Source organism: Callospermophilus lateralis, chromosome 4 (genome assembly GCF_048772815.1).
Source record: "Callospermophilus lateralis isolate mCalLat2 chromosome 4, mCalLat2.hap1, whole genome shotgun sequence".
Lineage (NCBI taxonomy): Eukaryota > Metazoa > Chordata > Mammalia > Rodentia > Sciuridae > Callospermophilus > Callospermophilus lateralis.
This window is the reverse complement of record NC_135308.1, coordinates 123,594,044-123,615,760: the sequence shown is the minus strand read 5'-3', so window position 1 is coordinate 123,615,760 and position 21,717 is coordinate 123,594,044. Positions and strand designations below refer to the sequence as shown.

Sequence of the window (21,717 nt, the reverse complement as noted above, 5' to 3'; positions counted from 1 at the left end):
TGAGGCAAAGTGCTCCCCTCCAGATCATCTGGGAACTATCAGGGACTGGGAAAAGTACCTGGAAAGCAATGTGGCGGTAACTGCTATAACACTAGTACATAGAACATCCCTTTACTTTTTCTGGAAAGACAGACAAGGTCGTGGTGAGAAAGGGTGAACAAAATAACATTTTTTTTCAAGGAAATGGTAATCTTCTGGACAGACAAGGAGGATGAGATAGAAAGAAATTTCATGTCATGGGCAAACTCACTTTGACTTGAAGTCAAGGACTCTACCGTTTTACTGTTTGAAGTTGAATTTCCATGTCCTTCCCACACTGCACCCCGCCCCCCCCCCCCACACACACACTCACTTAAAAGCTGTGCAAACTTAAGTGGCTTAACCTCCATGTCCATGCTATAAAGTGGCAATAGTAACCACAGCCATTCCACGTGTTTCCTATGATTGAATGAAGGTGGTCATTAACAAAAGCCTCAGCACAGTAACTTGCACATAAGTATATAAAAAATATTTGCTATTTTTCTACTTATTAGTTTTAAAGAGCCCAAGGAGTACCTGATTTGACCAGAAAATGGAAAGAAGTTTGATAGATATTGAATAGCAAAATTACAGAAAATTTTCAAGAATACAATGAAATGTAAATAGTTCCAAGTAAGTACAGGGCATTCACCTGAATAAATCTGATTTTATAATCTTTCTCTCTCTCTCTCCTTTTTCTCAGTGCAGTATTACATTAAATACACTCCTTCTGGCTGGCTGGCTGGCTGGACTCTCTAAACTTCCATATATATTACCATCATACTTAATGCTTTCTTCAAAGTCTGCATATTTTACTACATAGCAAAGGCTACCTCTTAGCCATTATCACATATCATACCTAGCAGGGCTTCCTCCACCTCTATTATTTTTAAGTTTTTCCCAAGAAGATGATGCTGTGGCATGGAAGGACCCTCCTTTACTTTTGCTGGAAATGAGCTTCTGTTCATACTAAAAGACTACATGAAATTGGTACAATTCATTAGAAACTTCCTTGCTGGTAAATTGTCCTTAAGGCTGTCACTGAGCAGGTAGGCAAATGTATGCCTGCAACATGGGCTACCTGGTCAGAATGAGTTGCCAATACAGAATTGTTTACCAGGTAAGAAAACAATGCAGTCTCCTTAGTAGCAATAGAAAAGGAAAAAGTCTGGGGGTTTTGATTTTTTTGTTTCTTTTTAATAGAAAATTACCTGAAATTTCTTCTTTTTCCCTTCTCTATGTGTTCTCCCTTCTACATTACTTATTTTTACAAAAACCAATCTCTGTAACTTGGTCCCAAACTTGACTTTGCTTATGTCAAAGTAATTATCAAGTCTTCTATATGTAAGCTCATTAGTTTTGATGGATTAGAATGCCACAGGGAATGATATGCTTTTTAACATATGGAAGAGAATTGAGATTTGATGGAGTACATAAACTGTAAAAGCAGTTTCAGGTTCCAGAAATGAAACAATGCCTATGCTAAGTTAAGTTGTGTGTTCATCTCAGCACAGATAAAACTAACCAGTTTCACAGAATTGCCTTAGGAGAAAATGTAAATTATGATAACCAGGTAAGCAAAGAGAAATTTCCATGTCCTAAGTTGTAGCTTGTAAAATTAAAACTATAACTGGAAATGAAAGAGTAAAAAAATACTAAAAGAACTGTTTGCTATTTTGTTTCAAAATACAATAAGTACCTTGAGCTTATTATTTCATTTGATGACTGTTCAAAGGAATAACTGATTTTTACATTATAAATCTAATAGTGAAAGTAATACAATATTACTATTACCAATACAACTAAAAGCTTTTACTACAAGATTGATAAATATTTTGTCCAGAACAGTCTTATCCTGTAGATATTTATATCTGTCTCACAGCTCAAGCTTTTCATAATGAATCACATTCAAAAGAATATTAATAAAAGATATACTGGCATACGTCGAGGAAAAAAATTGCTGATGCTTGAAGATATTTTCTATCAAAAGTTAAATATGTTACAATGGCCATTTTTTAGAGTCATTAATGAAATTTGGAAGAGATTATTAATCTCCAGAGTGTTAAATTGAACTTGCAGCAAAATTGATCAAGTTTTCCTGTCTTGGAAATACCCTATGGCTATTATTGATCAAGAATTTGGCACAGTGATTATAATTCATATCTAAACACAAAGATTGTGAGATAGAAATTATTTTTAATATCTTAAATTCAAAATATGCATACTACTCAGCTTAATACAAAAAATCTTACAGACAAGAGTTTTTATTATGAAGATCCACAGGGAAACATACCTGGCCAGGCTAAAGGCATCGTCAATCAAACCTGCACGGTTACTGACAGAAAGAACCTATGAGGCCAATCAGGAGGAAAAAAAAAAAAAGGAATCATTAAGGATTAAAATTACAGGTGTTCACATGTCAAAGCACATTGCTTATGAGCAAGTCTAGAATATACCTCATGGTTCCTGATTAACTGATCAATTAATAACCTCCAGTTCCTCAGGTCATAGTTGACTCTGAAGTAACCCGTTTGATTGATGTTCCCCAGCAGCCAGCTTCCCTTGTCCAAATAAGCTATTCTGTGATGCTCTGAAAACAGCATTTTGAGAATAAATAGATTTAGAAATTTAAGAGTTAAAATGGAATCAAGTATGTTTTCTGAACACAAGATGTTAACAAAACCAATCATTAAAAAGAAATGCTATCCTAAATATCTCATTGAAACCTACTCTTCAATCAATCATTAGCATTTAGAATTGCTGAGAAAAACTTTTAGATGGTTACTCATGATTATCTCAGTTAATTATTTTCTTGTAACAAATATTTTTGTTCTTGACAAAAACTACTTACCTATAAAATATTTTCTTTCTCAAAACAAATGTAACCTAGAAATACACTATTATATTCATGCAGCTTTCAATTAGGTTGTATGTGAATGTGCAGCTAACATTAAAATGTGTTTAGATACATATTCTTCTTATTTTAATTGTCAGAAAGTGATTAGAACAATGCAGCCCATTTACTTAGAAGTCATCATTGTCTCCTGCCTTTTTTTCTCTGGCTTTCATAGGACTACTCATAAACAACACACTTCTCCACATCATCAATAATGCTAGAAAAAGGAAACCACATTTGTTTAAGACTCTAAATTTCCACATAGACTTATAAACAAAGGTAATAAATTCTGCTTATTGAAATCACTTTGGAAAATGGTAACATTTTTTTCACCAGCTAATTCAATGAACAGAAGCCAGTAAAAAACGATATAACTTCTTACATACTTAACTTTTTCAAATATGGTGGAGAGAGTGACCTACATTCACATGTAAAGTCAACCTTTACTGACATCCCAGAGGGAGGGTTATGATTCCAGGAATTTGGGTGTTAATCTTCAAGACTCATGCCTCTCAGAATTTACACTATGAAGTAGACTTTAGAAACTTACATGCATACATACATACACACAATCTGACATCCAGGAGGAAAAAAAAATAAAACCAGACTGTTATATTTAATTTCTGTTATACTGTTATTTCTAATTTCTACAATAACTCAAAATCACAGACTGTACCACAGAAGCCAGTTGACTCAGATCTGAGTAACAGACACACCTTCAGTTCTTACTCCATTATCAAGATGTTGGCACATCAGAATACAAAACAGGAAATACAGTGTCCCCCTTTATTTCCTTGGAAGGAATGAATTTACAAAGGACTCTCTCTCAAGGAAAGGCCACACAAGGAAGGGTTTACCACAAGAACCACTGGGTGAACATTAATGACCATTCATTTCTCAGGCCTGTAATAGGGTGGGCTATTTAATACAATGTACCTAAGAGATTGCTTATTTTCAAAAGTCTGTAGTTAAACAAAAGTGCTTAAACCCCAATGTATATTAAATATAAAAACTTAATGTTTCAGATATTATTCAGCTCTCAGTACCTTTAGAAACTGTGTTCATTGAAACAGATAGAGAAAAATGGTTCCAATAGACTAATCAGATTGACTACTAGAAAATAAAAATGGTTTCTCAAGTCTTTGAAGTTTCACAAACACGTATTTTTAAATTTTTAACGCGTCACCCACACAAAAAGTTTTAGAATGTCATCTCAGTTTACAGATGCAAAAATTAGAACCAAAGTAACAAGAAAACATGTTTTAAAAAACTAAAATAATATTATAAGGAGAGGTTTTGATTAATCATACCTGAATTCCTGGAAGAAAATTAAAACTTAAATATTAAAAATATTGTTTCTACTGAGCAATCTTAATTTCTTCAAGTATACTAAGCTTTTCATTACAAAAATAATAAAATTGTGATTTAATTCACCTAAGAGGAAATTTGATAATTTTCATTTAAGAAGTGTTTTTTAAATTAGAATGCTAAAGCATCAAGTTCAATATATGAACACATGATTTAGATTTTTACAAATCTGCCATGGTCATGAACTCCTATAATATTAAATCTATCCTTCAAGTTACTTCCTATTCACTTTTTAGATAGCTGGCATATGTTAAACCCCATGTGATTCATTTGGCTCTATATTTTTTAACTTATTCAATTCAAAGACGTACAGGTAGGATATAGTCAAATTAAAATCAATATGTATGTTAAAATAGGAAAACAATCCCTATACTTTCTATATCTTCTAACCAGAATAAGCAGACAGGCATCTATTGTTTTTGAGTACACCATTATTGAATTTATAACTTAAACCTGAAGGTTATTACTATTCATGAATATTTTTATGCCTTTACTACAAATGAGATCTTTGAAGAAATGGTTCCCTGAAAGATCTTGTAATAGATTTTTAAATATCTTTTCAGTTCTAGTTAATTATATCCCTAAAATGTTCTTCAAATTAACTAATGGCAAGCAATGCATTTTAAAGAGATCTTTTCCAATGGCCTAATGAGGTATCGTATTTGATGAGTACATAATAAAAAGTATGGAGGTTATATTTCGAGTGTTGGTAATAATAATTAAAACTTATATTTATATCCAAAACGGTCTGATTCAGACTATATCAAGGCACAAAGTAGTTGATATTTTATAAGATTTTTATATTTTATATATTTTTAGAATAAAAATAGAAATGAAATTAGAAATTTATACCAAATATTTGCTGGTTGTATAACAATTTGAATTAAAATAATAATAATAATAAGGGTAACAACATGGGACAAACACACGAATAATAACATATATTTATTGCCTCACTGGACTATTGTGAAAACTGAATAAGATCATGTTTTTTGGAATCTTTAAAGAACTATGTGAACATATCCAAAGGCATCATAGTGAGTAACTGACAGATTTTCAAAGAAACCTACTAAAGTACTTAAATTCTCTCTCTCTCTCTCTCTCTCTCTCTCTTTCTCTCTCTCTGTGTGTGTGTGTGTGTGTGTGTGTGTGTGTGTGTATAGTCAAGGGCAGAACTCCTAAATTTAAACTAAACTCCTAAGATAAAAAAGCAAGCTCTTTATCTCACTAACTGACTGTCACTGGGTATGGGTAAGTTATTTCTGAAACCTTAATTTCCTCAAATGTAAAATGTAGATAAAGACAATACTCGTCTTTTAATGGTTTGTGAATCTTAAATGAGTCAATGTTTGAGGAAAGCACCACAGAAGTATGCTATTTTTAATGTTTTACATTAATTTTTAAGGGATCAGTTTCTTTTTTATTTTGAATCTTTTCTTTTCTAACATTTGACGCTAAATTTATTCCCCTCTATGCAACATTAATTGAACAGCCAGTCAATATGCAAGCTACCGCAATTATAAATGTCTGAATACTTGGTATTTTCCTAGTAAGAATGAAAAGGATAAATATTTCAACCTGATCTTAAAAACTTAAAAAATGTTTTAAAAACTACCTTTAGGTTACAATGATCTTTGCCTTAACTTGGAATTAGATATTTATCCAAAGTGTTTTAAAAAACAAATTGCCAAGAACATATGATTAAAATCAAATGTATACATCTTATCCACCAAAGACTTTGCCTTAATATCTTATGAGATCAAATCTGTATTACTACTGGCAGTGAAAATTACAAAAAAAAAAGATCAATATGGTTAATATAACTAAATGTATAATTTCTTTTCATATATGTTGATAAGAATTGACCAGAATATTTCCTTCATGTTTTTATGGAGGAAAACATGAAGTAAATATTGATCAACTGGTACTATTGATTAATTGATACTGATTATATTTTAAACCAAAGGGAACATTACAACTTATAAAAGGACATAAAAGTTAATATCTTACCCCCCAAAACTCTTTCTGGTATTAGTTTTATTATGGGTCATCAGAATGAAAACTTCAAGATAAAATTGAATATTTAGGATATAACTGAAAAGGCAAAACAAGGTGTTCTTTTCTTTTAGGACTCTCTTGTAAAAGTTCTTCCAGATTTTTGAATTTATCAAGTTTTAGGGAAGCATTTACTTAATATGAGTATCTCCCCACCAAGCCTCAACATTTCAAAATGTTCATATCAAACAGAAGATGCTCTTATGATTTAATGGACCATAACACACTATGCTCTGCAGTTTGCATACTGTATAACTTTGGAGGGAAGAGGGGTGTGCCATTCATGCCATAGTCTACGCAAACAATGCCTCCTAGAATTATGAGCTTCACAAATTGTGCAGCTGTGTGTGATGTCATATATATCAATACAGGCAATATTTTAGGAGGCAAGCATGGTTTGAACTAATACACTGTTATTATTCCTGACTAACAATGAAAGGATATAAAAAAAACAAGCCCTCAAACATAGCCAATAGTGGCTTTGGGTCAAAGAAAACTGTGACACTATTCTCGATTCTCGGTGGGATAAGAAGATCTATGAATAACACTACGGAAATAACTAGAGTTAGAGGAAACAGACCTGGGAAATGGATGCTACAAGAATCAGACTTGCACTGACACTGTCTGCAAGTGACATGTTGGGCCACTCCTGATGTTTGATCAATATACCTTTATACTTTTTAAATTTTCTCCATTTTCATTCTACCTTAAAAAGATGAGTATTTTGCTTTATTTCTGAAGATAGTTCTATATCATGCTCCTGGCTTTCCTAGGGTGGCATAATTTCATTCTAATAGTTGGAGCTTACAGTAATTGTTTTCATCATTTTATAATAGATTACACAGGTAAATAAAACAACTACATGAGTGGAAAAGAGAGGTATACAGACAAATAATACAGTAGGTATAAATTCAGAACCATGCAATGAAACTATAGATTCTAATTATTTGAAAGATAAATATCAATAAATGTTAGAGTAAGCACTTTAATGTCTTATTAGACTGCACATGCATGTTTTATATATGTATCATTTCTAAAGAAAAGGGGGAGAGCAAACAATATCATTTAATGTCCCCCTTTTTCCCCCAAAAAAATCTCACCAAGTTAAAGGAATACTGAGAGCAAGCTTGGGTTGGAAAGTCCAGGAACATATTATCTTGAAGAACACTGGATACATTTTATGCACACTGGGAATTATGGTAAATTAGTGTTAATCTGTAGAAAGCTACTTTCTTGCATCTGTGCCAAGACAGTTGTTCCTTGGGATGCTGGCCATGCAAGCTAACTAAGCAAACAATGCAAGCTAATGCTGATGCTGCCATTGCTTCCACAGCCTAACATAAAACCTCTATCCCACTGGCAGCCAGGGGGGAGCTGAGGGCACTATGGAAAGGATATGTGTCACTCATCCAACCAGCAGCTACTGGACAAAACGTCATGAGGGAGAGGAGGCACTGTTTGGAAAAACACCTTGAAGGACAGAAGTGCTATGTGTCGGTCTATTATCACTGAAGTCTTCTAGGAGCAGGCACTCATCTCTTGCAAGCTTTCCTCAGTAAATCATAAGTACCACTTATGGGCACTTTCTTTGGCCTTCTGCAACCTAACCTATATCCCTCGCACAACTGGGCTGTGGATCCGACCACATACAACATGTATAAGTTAAAATACATATTTTTATAATATGTGATTATGTATATATGTGATTATGATATTAAGAAACATTAAAAATTTTAGTAATAATACACCTGGAATTCCAAGTGTTTATACTTCTGGCAAACAAATTATATTTTGCTTTAAAACTTGTTTCCTGTGTATATTTTAAGCATTTTAGTCTCCCTTATAATAGCAAGACAGAAGGAAAAAACAGCTGTTTATTTATACCTCACCTTATTGAAAAAAAATTGTGACTGTTTAAAATGATGTAAGGTAACATCAATTAACAGTATGTGAGAAAGGAATAAGAAAAACAAAATATGGACACACTTGACCATCTAAATCTAAATGAAATGTTACATAAAAGATGATAATTGACTTTTTCTCTAACTCAATGGAAAACAGAAATAAAAGGGACCTGGTTCACACTCTAGCTTGAAGGATATAGATTGGATTCGAGAAATAGGTTTCTGACAGTGAATTGAAATAGGTCGCTATCTTATTTGAAGATATTTAGAAAGAGGATAGAATCTCATCTCTCAATGCTCCTTGAGGTTTGACCCAACCTAGGAGATGGTTAGATGCCATGTAAAAGCCCCTCCCTCCTGGCCCTATAATTATCTAATTCCATGGAGAATATTGCCTTTCTGGTCCCTTAAAGAGACAGTCTGGTAACTAAAAGGTAGCAGGAAAATGGGTTAAAAATTAGGCCTACATTTTAGTATTTGAAATAATGTTCTACTGGGAGTTATGATTATATTTTAATTACACTTGGAATTACAAAATTACACAGCCTAAAACAGATAATATTAATCCTACAGATACTTATTTTAAAATTTTCTCTTTACCATAAAAGAAACAAATATAAAATTACCCAGGAAGCTTGAAATTAGACTATTATTCTATATTATACCTAATTTTTTAGAAGTGATTAACATTCCTTTACTTTCTCAATTTAATTTATTTTTATTCACATTTTATAACAGCTAAAACTAGAGGTTAAGTTTCCAAACAATTATCTGAAACCAAATAGTTCCTCAGGGGACAATATATATTTTACCTGATTTGTTAGACACCCAAATAATTGCTTCTGAAGACACATGGCTTCTATTTCCTACTACAATAGTTAATGGAATCTGCCACAGGTAACTGAAAAATAAAAGAGACGCTTTAAGAATAAAATATATACATCCAAACAAAAATAAACAACATTTTCTATCTACCTTATATATTATTTTATTACTCTCTTCAGTAAAAACAAACAAGTAAATAAGTATATAAATCCCAGTTAGAAAGACAAAAATAAGTCAAAAAGATGGGTTTATTATTACATGCCATTAAGAAGACTTGACTTTAAAAAGTTTTGGTTTCAGTGCAAAAGAACTGCCAAAAAAATACTTTATTTTGCAGGAAAAAAAGGAGATTTGCGTTTTAAAAATAAAAAGTAACTATATTCCAAAAATCTGAACCACATTATATATTGATTAAAATCTAAAAATAAACCCTTTCCACTTTTTCTATATTAGATTAATATAAATTTCAGTGGTTTCATCATTTACACTTTAAAATTTTCCTTAGTTATTATCTAACAATTATGGTAACACTACTAAAATATTTTTAGAGAGAGAATAATATGGCACATCTAAAGAATAAAGGAAGAACAAAATTAATTGGATTTCCCCAAAATCCAGATCAATACCAACAACACTGTGGGACATACTTAATACTCTGTTTCCTGAAATGAAATTTCCAAATTGATGTGTCAAAGCATCTATCAATATGCAGGGTCACTCATGAATCTCAACTATTAAAAAGAAGCATTTTTTTTTTACATTTACCTTTTTATAGGGTAAATTTGATATCTAGGCTTGTACATGAATTAATATCAATTTAATCTCAAAGAGCACCCAGAGATTTGCTGGATGGTTTTACAATAAGCCCAATGACTAGCCTTAGCTTTCTTCCTTGAAAGACAGCTTGATTATATTGATCTCTCCACTGCACCATCAGCAACAGGGGTATCCAATAATTACAGTATGGGAAAAATGATTTTTATTTTAGAATGATATTGTAAAGATACAATAAGTAAAGATATCATGTGAGTTTAATATCTATGAGAATAAATGGAGAATGGAACACTTTTGAGGGATCATGCTTGGCATAACATATTGAAACAAGATCATGTCTTTTTTGAGGGTGGGAGAAAAGGGTGTCTCCACTGAATGCATCATGCAGAATTTGGTTATTTGATCAGTTAATTGTTTCACTCATTATAAAAAGAGTTCTGTGATACAAAAGAGTCTGAATAGAAGACTGGAAGAAATTCATAATTGTATATCAACTGTTATCTCCGCTATTGAAAGTTAAAAAAAAACACATTTAAGATTCTAAATTAGAAAACTATGTATTATACTTAATTACAGAAATATTTTTGAGTGTCAACTATTCAGAGAAACTATGCTATACTACAATGGACTCCCCATGATTGGTCAGGAAGTACTTTATGGTAGTCATTCTTTAGATAGTAAAAACTTAGTGAGAAATTACCCATGTAAGTTCTTTATAATACTTTCACACTTCCAACAAAGAACTAAAAATATCTTACAAATATTTAATGATAGATTTATTGGAATAAAGATACAAAAAACTGATATATTTCTTTAATAGCTATTCTTTAAAGATAATGAATCTCTTTTGATTAATTGTAATTATTAGACAACAATGTCTCCAGTTTGAGTCTAATTCTCAAGTTAAACTACAGGGTCATTGAGAAAAGCTATGAAAGAGGAGTTGTTTTATAAATCACTGTTGAATGTGTTAATATGATTGAATTGACTTAGATTAAAGGAAAATAAAAAAAGGCCAGATTAACCTATAAGTAAGACAAAAATGCTCTTGGGCTGGGATTGTGGCTCAGTGGTAGAGTGCTTGCTTAGCATGGGCGGGACCCAGGTTGGATTCTCAGCACCACAAAAAATAAAGGCATTGTGTTGTGTCCATCTACAAAAAAGATTCTCTCTCTCTAAAAAAAAAAAAAAAATGTTCTTTATGAACTTCACATTTTTGTATGCATCTTCCACATTGAATTGGGTTAAGCAAAATGTGAAGTCAGACAAGTATTAGTTAAAGAGCAAGGAATATAAAAAATTAGGTGAATTTAAAAACCATTAAGGGAAAATATGTCTTTTGTAGCATGATTCAAAAATGTTTGTGAAGCACTGTGTGCCCCTAATACTTGTATTTGAACTGTATTCTTCTAAATAGCCAGAGATCATGATAAAAACTGAGATGTTTCAATGTAAGTTTTCAAAAAAGTCTCTAAGGTACAAGAAAATGAGATTCATATAAATACTTGCATGATTCTTACAGTCAATATCATATGCATAGAGAAAATGACTTAAATAAACAGACACTATCGCACAGCTGCTGTGATATAAAAAAAAGTTACCTATTATAAGATTTTAGAACACAAAGTTGGGATATTTTGTAAAATTCTTAAAATAGACTTTTATGTTTTCTCTAAGGAAGTTTTTGTACCCTACACAAAATCTATACAAGTGACAAAGATAAATTGTTACAAGTTACCATGCAGATCTGAAATTTTGTATTCATTTCAAAATTGTTGGACATGTTGACATCCTGTTATTTTTCATAGCATTTTAAGCAAAACATATTTGGTCATTTTCTAAATTTCATTTTAAAAGCAAAGAAGTCATAATAATCATGGTGGGGTTTGTTTTGTTTTGTTTTGTTGTTGTTTTGCTAAAAGACTAGAGGACACTCAACAATGTTGAGTAAAGGGCCCTATATGGTATGCTCTAAAGAAATCAGTCTTCAGTGGGTTAGCTTAAAAAGAGACTAGAAAAAAGATCTTGTGAGAATGGATTGTGTTTCTGCCTCTTTAGTTTAATTCAAATTTTATTTATTTCATTTAACCATTAAAAAACCTTAAAAATTAATTTCAGAAGACCCTAAAACCATTTATTTTCTTTAATAGTTCCAGAGATTAACTGTCTTCATTATCAGTTTACATTTTTATAATAAAGCAACTTTAATTTTAAGGATTACATTAAAGTAGAAAAGAATGGGCATATATTTTAGCTGAGTCAGGAACCTTTTAAAAAATAGTATCAACATTAATTAAGGATTAGTGTAAAGCTTATGAAAAACTAGAGATTGTTACTATCAGGCCAGTAAGACATAGGAAATGTAAACATGCAGGTAAATAGAATTCTCTACAACACAAAACTCTTAGAAGCTCCTCTGTGGTTAAGGAAACATTACATTACACTATAGGGAAGTAACTTTATAAAGAAAAAGGCTTCACCAATTCACCACTTCCCAAGTACCACAGTTCTATTACATTTTTACACTCTGTTAGATATTCATTAGCTTTGTGAAGTTATAGGTTAAAGATCTTTCCTTTCTCTGCTGCAATACAACTGTCATGTATGAAAAATATAATTACTGAACACATTAAAGTGTTCTATTCATGTCATTGTTATGTTCTGGTATCCCCTAAAAAATGGAAAAAAATTGACTCGTCTGATTCAGAAAACATTCATAATTTAAAGAATTTCTGGCATAGATAGGTATAGGTTTTACTGCATCAACTGTTTGCATCGTGTATAAAGACCTAGGAAAGCTATGTACAAAAGCCAGACAGAATTAGTATTGAAGCTTTGACCAGAATGTCACAGTGAATTAAAGATTAATAATGTAAAATTGGAATACTACATTTGCAACTACAAGCTCTATTATTCCATAATAGATAAACTCGTTTTTGAGACTAATAAGATGCCTTGTATAATCATTCTCTTAATACTTTCTATGACAATTTCTCAGAGTTCAAAATAATCCATATGATTTTAAAACAGCCAATGTGAAGCTCTAGATACTACATATACAGCCTGGGAAAAATTTTTCCCAGACTCACAGCTGATATACTGATGTATATTATAGGTTCACAAAGTATTTTTGTTCAAATTTTTTTTTCTGTCATCTATGTGTCTTTTATGTTTTTCTGCATCAGTGATGCTGTGTCAGACTCAGCATCCTTGAAGGCCTGGCCTGAGTATCTCCAGCTTTGCCACAGTCAAGTAGTTCTTACGTAATTCCTGGCGAGACCAGGATTGATGCTAAAGCATGTTTAGCCTGGGGCCAGATGGTGAAGGATTAGAAGTAGCACTTGGCAGCTGTGGGCAATCTGAGCTGGGGAGCGCAGCCTTGATGGGCAGACCCAGACAGCACTGACAGTTCAACAGGGTGATGTGGGATTACAGAAGAACAGAGAGTGGGGAGGCAGAGGGCAGTGCCTCGAAGTGTGTGTGTGTGTGTGTGTGTGTGTGTGTGTGTGTGTGTGTGTATTGAGAGGGTTTAAGAAGCTGTTGCCCTAAATCATATTCCAAATGTGGTCACCAGAAAATATAAATGAATTTTTCAATCACTTCTCTGAATATCCAGGATTGGAGGTAGCTAAGGTAGGGACGATTTCCACTCCTCTTAGAGATAACAAAGTAAACTCTGCTCCTGGTCTCCGATACTGGTGGTTGATGAAGTCAGACTCCTAATTTTCCAAGGTAATGGGAGACAGCACATGGTTAACCTAACCCAGGGCACCTTAGAAAAAACTGAAACTGACTAATACAGTTCTACTATCATTCTTTGGCTCAGCCTTTAAAATGAGACACAAAATAAAAAACACAATGAATTATCAGGTATTAAGTTAGAGTTTCAAAAGAAAGGTAAAATAACAACAAATCAATCCATGTATGTTGTCAGTTTAGTGGTTTCAAACACTAAAATCGAAGGAAAGAGAACTTATTTTTTATATGGAGGATCATTCATATTTAGATCATTTTAGGTATTCTCTTTTAAGTTCCTTTGACTCAGACATTATTTAGATTTTCATTTGCTTTAATTGTTTTTTTTCTGGATTGTTAGTTTCCTTTTTATTTGTCTTACAAATCTCATGGTTTTCTCAACACACCTTTCTTGTATTTAATTCAAGAAATATTCAGGAAGAAAAGTGAAAAATCACATCTTAATTTTTATATCATCATTTATAATTGAAAATTCCATTTTCTGAAATAATGTTGTCATATTGAGGATTAAAATATCCATAGAATGGAAGTAAAAAAAATCAAAATGAAATAACATGCATAAAGAAATTAAAATTATATTTTACTTATAATATTTCAGAATGTATTATCAATGCTTTTTAAATTATTAAAAGTGCAATGTGAAATATAAAAATAAAAGCATTTTTTCATGTAAAAAATAAAGAGTGCTCTACCTGTTATTTTGGCGTTCAAGTGATTTAGTTTTAGCACTGATATCATAAATAAAATGTTGTTGGGTAATTATTATTCTATTTTCTGCTGTTGTATTTCCCAAGATGGTGATAACAGGATAACCCATCTGGAGTGTCCACTGATCCATTACTTCTTGTATATTTACATATTTTCCACTCCTTTTCAAAGCCTTTACAACCAAAATTGAATAAATTAGTTTCATAAACATGAATTATAAACATAATTAACATTAAGCCATTTTAATTTTTACCTTTTAAATTTTCCTAAATATGAAGACATTTAAATTCAGTAACATTAATAAGAGACACTAGTAAAATTAATCTTACCATGAATTATGCTTCCTATATATGTATATATGTACATGCATCAAAGTTGTATTAACATTAAAGTCTATACATAACAGAAAATAAAATATATTGTTAAAGCAAGTATTTGTAGCATCATTTTCTATCCCTCAAATGTCTACAATCATATAGAAAAAATATATTTGAAACTTCAGGATGTCTTTAACATGAATCTCTGATATTATGTTAGAGTCACATTTCAGAAATATTGTCATATTGAAAATAGGCAAGGTATCTTTATCACCTCTTGTACTTTAAATAATTTTGAACCATTGATCATTATAATATATCAAAATAAAACAGGAAGCAATATGAAGAAAATGGAAATAAAAAAGTAAAGACAAACTGTCAGTGTCAATAAAAGTTAATAATGGCTTGTATACTCAATTCAAATGTTCAAGTAGACATTTTTATATTTGAGCTTCCTATACTTTACCTCTGATAATGTATTCCAGAGATCATTTCTCGCTGCATTGCCATACTTGTGAATGGTTAAATAATCCTATAAGAATATAAAATTGTAATTACAATTCAAAGGTTAAGCAATTACCAGTAAACACATTTATTTCTCAGTTCAACTAACCATTTCTCTATTTTGGAATTACATTAATACAAAGAGAAAGACATGCAAAAAAATGAAGAATCTGTTTTAAAATATTCCAAAGAGATTTCATTATAGCATATTTCTTAATTAAATCACCCAACAATATTCCTCTCTTAAAAATGATTTTCAGGGCTGGGGATATAGCTTGCCTTGCATGCACAAGGCCCTCAGTTGGATCCCTAGCACCACAAAAAAAAAAAAAAAAAGATTTTCATAGATGGATGTAATCACTTCTTATGGATTTCCAGGATCAAAGATTTTTTAATTGAGCTGGTCAACCTCAGCCAATTTTGAAGAAGCAGTTTCTGCAATGAAATAAGGACAAACTGTCCCATCAAGTTTTTATGTTGAATTGTTGAAAAGGAAGTATTTTAATGGGGAAAAAATCCCTAGCTAATGTATGCTGATGTTAAGAGGGATTATTTGCCAAAAGGGTATATTCTCTACAATTCCCCTGTCTCTCTAAAAAAGAGAGGCAGTCTGTTACAAAAATGATAAATATTTATTTCCATGAGTTTGAGACACACATTAATATCTAATAAGAAAGTTATTCCCAAGTTTATTTAATATTTTTAGGCTTAGGACTTCTCATTTCTCATTTTCAACCATTAGTGGCTAAACCTACACACTTTATGATTCATGCCTGCCTTCCTTCAAAGAAGTGTGGTTTGTCTCATTATCAATGTGTTATTCAGCTATGGCTACTTGGCATTATTTTTTTATGATTTTTTTTCCTGATTTCAAAGTGGAAAAATGAAAATAGTGTTTTATATTGTACAGCAAAAGTCCTCCTCCTCCATTTGAAGTTCTATTTTCTCTACAACATGTAGGTAGTTCACAAAAATTCTAATTTACATCAAAGTACTGAAACTTGGAAAAAAAATGCTGACTCCTTTCAGTACTCTATAGAGCGGAGTATTTTGGAGATAATTAAAGTTAGAGAAGCAAATTTTCTGAAATACAAATTGGAGCACCTGTGACAGATTCTGCTTTTGTTGGCAATTCACAGCACAGCAAATGGTGACTCCCACTTAATCGGAAGCCTAGAGATTCAATGTCCAATCCCAACATAGCAACCACAAATCCACCATCGTCATCAGGTGTTATGAATAACTGCTAAAAAACACAGACTTTTATAACCAATCTGAATCCCAATTTGGCTCTCAGCATGCCATATGATGCTTTTTCCACATAAACCCAGGAACCAGAATTTAAATAAATTGTTTTGGATTTAACTTTGAAAATTATTCTTTATAATTTTTTAGCACTTGAATGAATTTGAGAACAATGAAATTCAAGAAATATAAATTAACATTTTATGTTAGTGATGCCCTAACAAAAAGTATTAAAATTAAAATAATTTACAGTTGGTTCTTTGTATGAAGAGTGCCCCTAAGACTAATGCAAGAAGGAAATGGAGGAATACTACTGGGTTCAATATACAATATCCAATTCAGTGATTTCAGTTGACCTTGTCCTAGTGTGAACCATCAGCTTGAGTTCTTAGTTTCCTCCCCAGTTCAGAACAAGTTTCACATTTCTATTTCAAGCAGCTAACATGTCAATATCCAAGATTAAGAAGCAACTCCTAATTTGTCGTGTCAGTACTCAGAAAAGGTAGCATGTCTTCTTGGATTTCCAGAAGCCTTAATATTCAGATGTTATTAAAATTTGACACATGTCAACTTTTTTCAAAACAAACAACAAAACCAGAATTTCCTTAATTATGCTTATCTTTCTCTTACACAAATACATTCATATCTTGAATTAAGAAAATTTTGTTGTATCTTTGAAAAAGTACAAAATAAAGAATAGTGAGTATATTTTCAATAATCAATCATTAATTCATTAATTCATTTCAAAAACCATATGGAGTACATAGCCAGTATAAGGCAGATTCCAGGTGCTGAGGAAAGAGTGGTGAGATTTATTAAGAATGACTGCAAATATTGAGATGAGATTTGTGAGGGAAGAGTTCCATGATTGAAGCCATAGAAATCTTTGTACAACTACTTGGTAGTTGTATGTGATGAAGAAGAAGACTTTGAGTTTCTTTCAACCCTATTAGTCAATGTATAAGGAAATTCTTGGGCATGTGAATCTGAAATAAAAATCTACGTTTACATGTGTGTGTATGAAAGTCAATCAGCAGTAGAGTTGACACATGATATAAAAAGAATGTTTTAAGATCAATTTAAGAATAATTTAGGGTTCCCTATACTATGTATTTCAGAAATAGTAGATTTGTCAAAAGGATAAGACAAAGATGACCGCTACAATGTTCTTAAGGGATGTAACATATAACACAGATTGATTAAAAATTAAAAACATATTAACCAAGAGTATTTCAGTGTATCTATCTATGAAAATAGGTATTTAAACATTGGTTTAAACTGCAGGAATAGAAATGTAACTGTTGATTGAAATCCAAGGGCCAACACTCAGTAGCTATATAATCTTTGGTCCAACTATATGAACTTTGGTAAATTGCTTAAGTTCTATGAGCTTGTTTTCACATTTATATGATGGAGGTAACAAAAGTATTATTACATAAAGTTTGAGAATTAAATAATTATATGTGTGTGTGTAAACACACATGTATATACACATCTCTAACACACATATACAGTGCTACGAAAATGAAGAGTGCCTAGTACATCACAAGTACTCTGTAGACATTAGCAGATATAATCTTTTAAATTATTTCTGGCTACAGGCTAGAAAACTAAGTGGCAGAATAAAAACTATAATTAATAATAATAAAGAACACAGCACATATGAACATTAGTATTTGCCTCCTTTTTAGTGCCATGTGATGTTGAGAGCCACACTGGTCAGAATGAAGCCTGGCATTTGCCAGAGGGAATGTTTGAAAGGTGAGGCCAGCGAACCATTGAGATGATGATTTGAGTTAAGCTATATATAATTGCTGTGATGCTGGATTGATTATATTGTATATTTGACCTTTACTGTCGGGCAATGGAGCAGCTCTTGCTGCCTTGGGCGCCTGCTACTTTGGAGTTCTCCTGGGGATTCCCCAAGAGTTCCCATTGGATGGGGGAGTACCAGAGGAGGGATTTCCGGTGTGGGGGGTTTCCTGGAAGGGCCGCGTGGGTGGCATTGGCAGAAAAGCGCACATGCAGTGCCCGTGAGAGTTGAAATAAAGTAGTTGCTATTTCAACCTACATGACTTTGTGGCGGCTCGGTTATTCATGCCCAGCCAGACTGCGGCATTTGGCGGCCCGTATGGGGAACGCCTGAAGCTAGGAGGTAAGTGAAATTGCTTGTCCCTGATGGAAGGCTAGAGAATGGGTGGCCATTTCAAAAACCAATGTGTTCTTGTTTTGATTTGTTTTGTTTTTGTTTCAAGCTGCCTATCCCTAGAACTTTCTCAGGCAAACTGGGAAAAATGGTTGGCTCAAGGTTTGAAGTTGTTCGGCTCTGAGGAAGAGATAGAGATAGACCACGAATATACATTTCAAAAAAAAAATAGGAAAATTGATACAACGATTTTTTGTTCCATTTTTGTTTCATTCTGTTTCAGTTATGTTTTGTGTTATCTTGTTGGGTTGCATTATATTTATAGTAGATTAGAAATTAGTAAAAAACAAACCAAAAGAGTGTTAAGTAAATTGTTTGGTTTTTTTTATTGGTTGTTCAAAATATTACAAAGTTCTTGACATATCATATTTCATACATTAGATTCAAGTGGGTTATGAACTCCCATTTTTACCCCAAATACAGATTGCAGAATCACATCGGTTACACATCCACATTTTTACATTATTCCATATTAGTAACTGTTGTATTCTGCTACCTTTCCTATCCTCTACTATCCCCCCTCCCCTCCCCTCCCATCTTCTATCTCTACCCTATCTACTGTAATTCATTTCTCTCCTTGTTTTTTTTCCCATTCCCCTCACAGCCTCTTATATGTAATTTTGTATAACAATGAGGGTCTCCTTCCATTTCCATGCAATTTCCCTTTTCTCTCCCTTTCCCTCCCACCTCATGTCTCTGTTTAATGTTAATCTTTTCCTCCTGCTCTTCCTCCCTGCTCTGTTCTTAGTTGCTCTTATTATATCAAAGAAGACATTTGGCATTTGTTTTTTAGGGGTTGGCTAGCTTCACTTAGCATAATCTGCTCTAGTGCCATCCATTTCCCTACAAATTCCATGATTTTGTCATTTTTTAGTGCTGCATAATACTCCATGGTGTATAAATGCCACATTTTTTTTTATCCATTCATCTATTGAAGGGCATCTGGGTTGGTTCCACAGTCTAGCTTTTGTGAATTGTGCTGCTATGAACATTGATGTGGCAGTATCTCTGTAGTAAGCTCTTTTAAGGTCTTCAGGGAATAGTCCGAGAAGGGCAATAGCTGGGTCAAATGGTGGTTCCAGTCCCAGCTTTCCCAGGAATCTCCATACTGCTTTCCAAATTGGCCGCACCAATTTGCAGTCCCACCAGCAATGTACAAGTGTACCCTTTTCCCCACATCCTCACCAGCACTTGTTGTTTGACTTCATAATGGCTGCCAATCTTACTGGAGTGAAATTCAGACCATTCATGGTTCAGACCATTCATGGTTCAGACCATGGAGAAAGACATTTTAGATCAAGTAAAAGAGAAGGTCTCTCGAGCTAGTCAGACAGAGGAAGAAAATTTAAAGGAGGAAGAACTATCAGGGAAAAAGTTACCACAGGAGGCTTCTACTTACACCTTTCTATCACCAGAGGGCGTAAGTGTCCAACCAACTGCTCCACCTATAGAGACAACATATCCTATGTGGCCCTCAAACCCCGTAGTTGATAGATGGGATCCTGAGACAGGACCTCAAAGATTAGCATGCCCTGTATTTGAGGTGGCAGGAGGGCAGCGAAATCATCATGTTTTAGATTTCAAAACAGTGAAGCAGTTAAAGGAGGCTGTAACAACCTATGGTCCCCAAGCACCCTTCACTGTAAGCATGGTCGAATCCATTACCAACTTGGACATGACGCCAGCAGATTGGGCTAGCATGTGCAAATCTGTGCTAAATGGAGGACAATATTTGTTATGGAAGGTTGCCAATGAGGAATTTTGCATGGAGATGGCTAGGTGAAATGCAGCAGCCGGTTACCCTCAAAGAAATTTAGATATGTTGTTAGGAAAAGGACCTTGATTTACAAGGTCAATTATCTAAGATAATACAAGGAGCTAATAAACCTTACACTGAATTTGTAGGTAGGCTTATTCAAACAGCTACCAGAGTTTTGGGGGATACAGAGCAAGCAGTGCCATTAATTAAACAGCTAGCCTTTGAGCAAGCAAACAGATGGTGCAAGGAGGCCATTAGACCATGGAAACATGAAGATTTAAACACATATATTAAATTATGTAGAGACATTAATGAACAAGGGCAAGTCTTGGCAGCTGCAGTACAACAGGCTTTAAAAGCCAGGAGTCATTCTGACCGGCCATAGCTCTCAACAATGTGAGATCCTTTGTATTTTATCTCATTCAATCTAAGCCAACATTATGAGGTAGATAGTATTATCATCATTTAATAAATCAGAGCACTAGATCTCAGAGACTATAGCCCACATACAACACCAAACCCATGCACACAACGGCTTACCCAAATCCAATATCCAAAAATGTTGCAACGGTATAACCAAGAGTCATAGTTGACACTGAACTCATCCCCCACAACATTAGCTTCTTTGTGAGCCTTTCCCCAGCAATGCCCTTTTCATCCACCTCCACCAAAGAATCATCTTGATGCCTCCCTGTCTTTCTACCACATTGAAGTCATGATCTGTTATCTAAATATTTCTTCAAGATTTCTCCTCCCCTCTCCCTCCTTGGAAGCCATTCTTCTGCTTCTTACTGGGCTAACTACAAGTGCAATAGATTCTGCTCCAGCCTTTTCACGTATAATCTCGACTGTGAAGCCAGAATAATTTTGGTCAAATGCATACTGCTATGCCCAGAATAAAAACACAAACACCTGAGTGTGACTTAAAAATGTCAACCATGGTTTCGTCCTTCTGTACTTATCCAATCCTATCAGTTAACTCATGGCTCCCCACTTCAACTTAGCCACTTTCAGCTTCCTGAAGGTGCTTGATGGGTATGTTCTCTCTTCTGTGGTACTCTGCACATACGATTATCTATACACCACTTTCTACTTTTTCTACCTAAAGTCAATTCAAACTCTACAAACTCCATGCCTCAATTTTGATGCATTTCCTCTATGAACCCTTCCTCACCCATTCCAACCCTCTTCCTAATTCTAAGTTGAATATCTCTAATCTTAGAGTCTCACATATTGTACTATATAAGAGCATTTATCACACTGTGTTATAATTGTCTGTTTATTAGTCTGACTGCTCACATTGTCTACAAATTCAAAGAGAGTAAGAAACCTGTCACTCCTGTTAACTATTATTTAGCCAGCAACTCTGTGCCCAGACTAGT

General features: G+C 33.3%; 1 protein-coding gene across 1 annotated transcript in view; it reads right to left on the bottom strand.

Annotated features, from left to right (window-relative positions):
- The window catches only part of Trhde (thyrotropin releasing hormone degrading enzyme), a 382,015-nt gene that overhangs the window by 72,189 nt on the left and 288,109 nt on the right, over positions 1-21,717 (bottom strand). The window contains exons 8-12 of the mRNA XM_076853121.1: positions 15,088-15,153; positions 14,289-14,476; positions 9,054-9,142; positions 2,475-2,608; positions 2,312-2,367 (exon numbers count right to left, since the gene is read on the bottom strand). Of these exons, the coding sequence (XP_076709236.1) occupies positions 2,312-2,367; positions 2,475-2,608; positions 9,054-9,142; positions 14,289-14,476; positions 15,088-15,153 (533 nt within the window). The remainder of the gene's footprint in view (positions 1-2,311; positions 2,368-2,474; positions 2,609-9,053; positions 9,143-14,288; positions 14,477-15,087; positions 15,154-21,717) is intronic.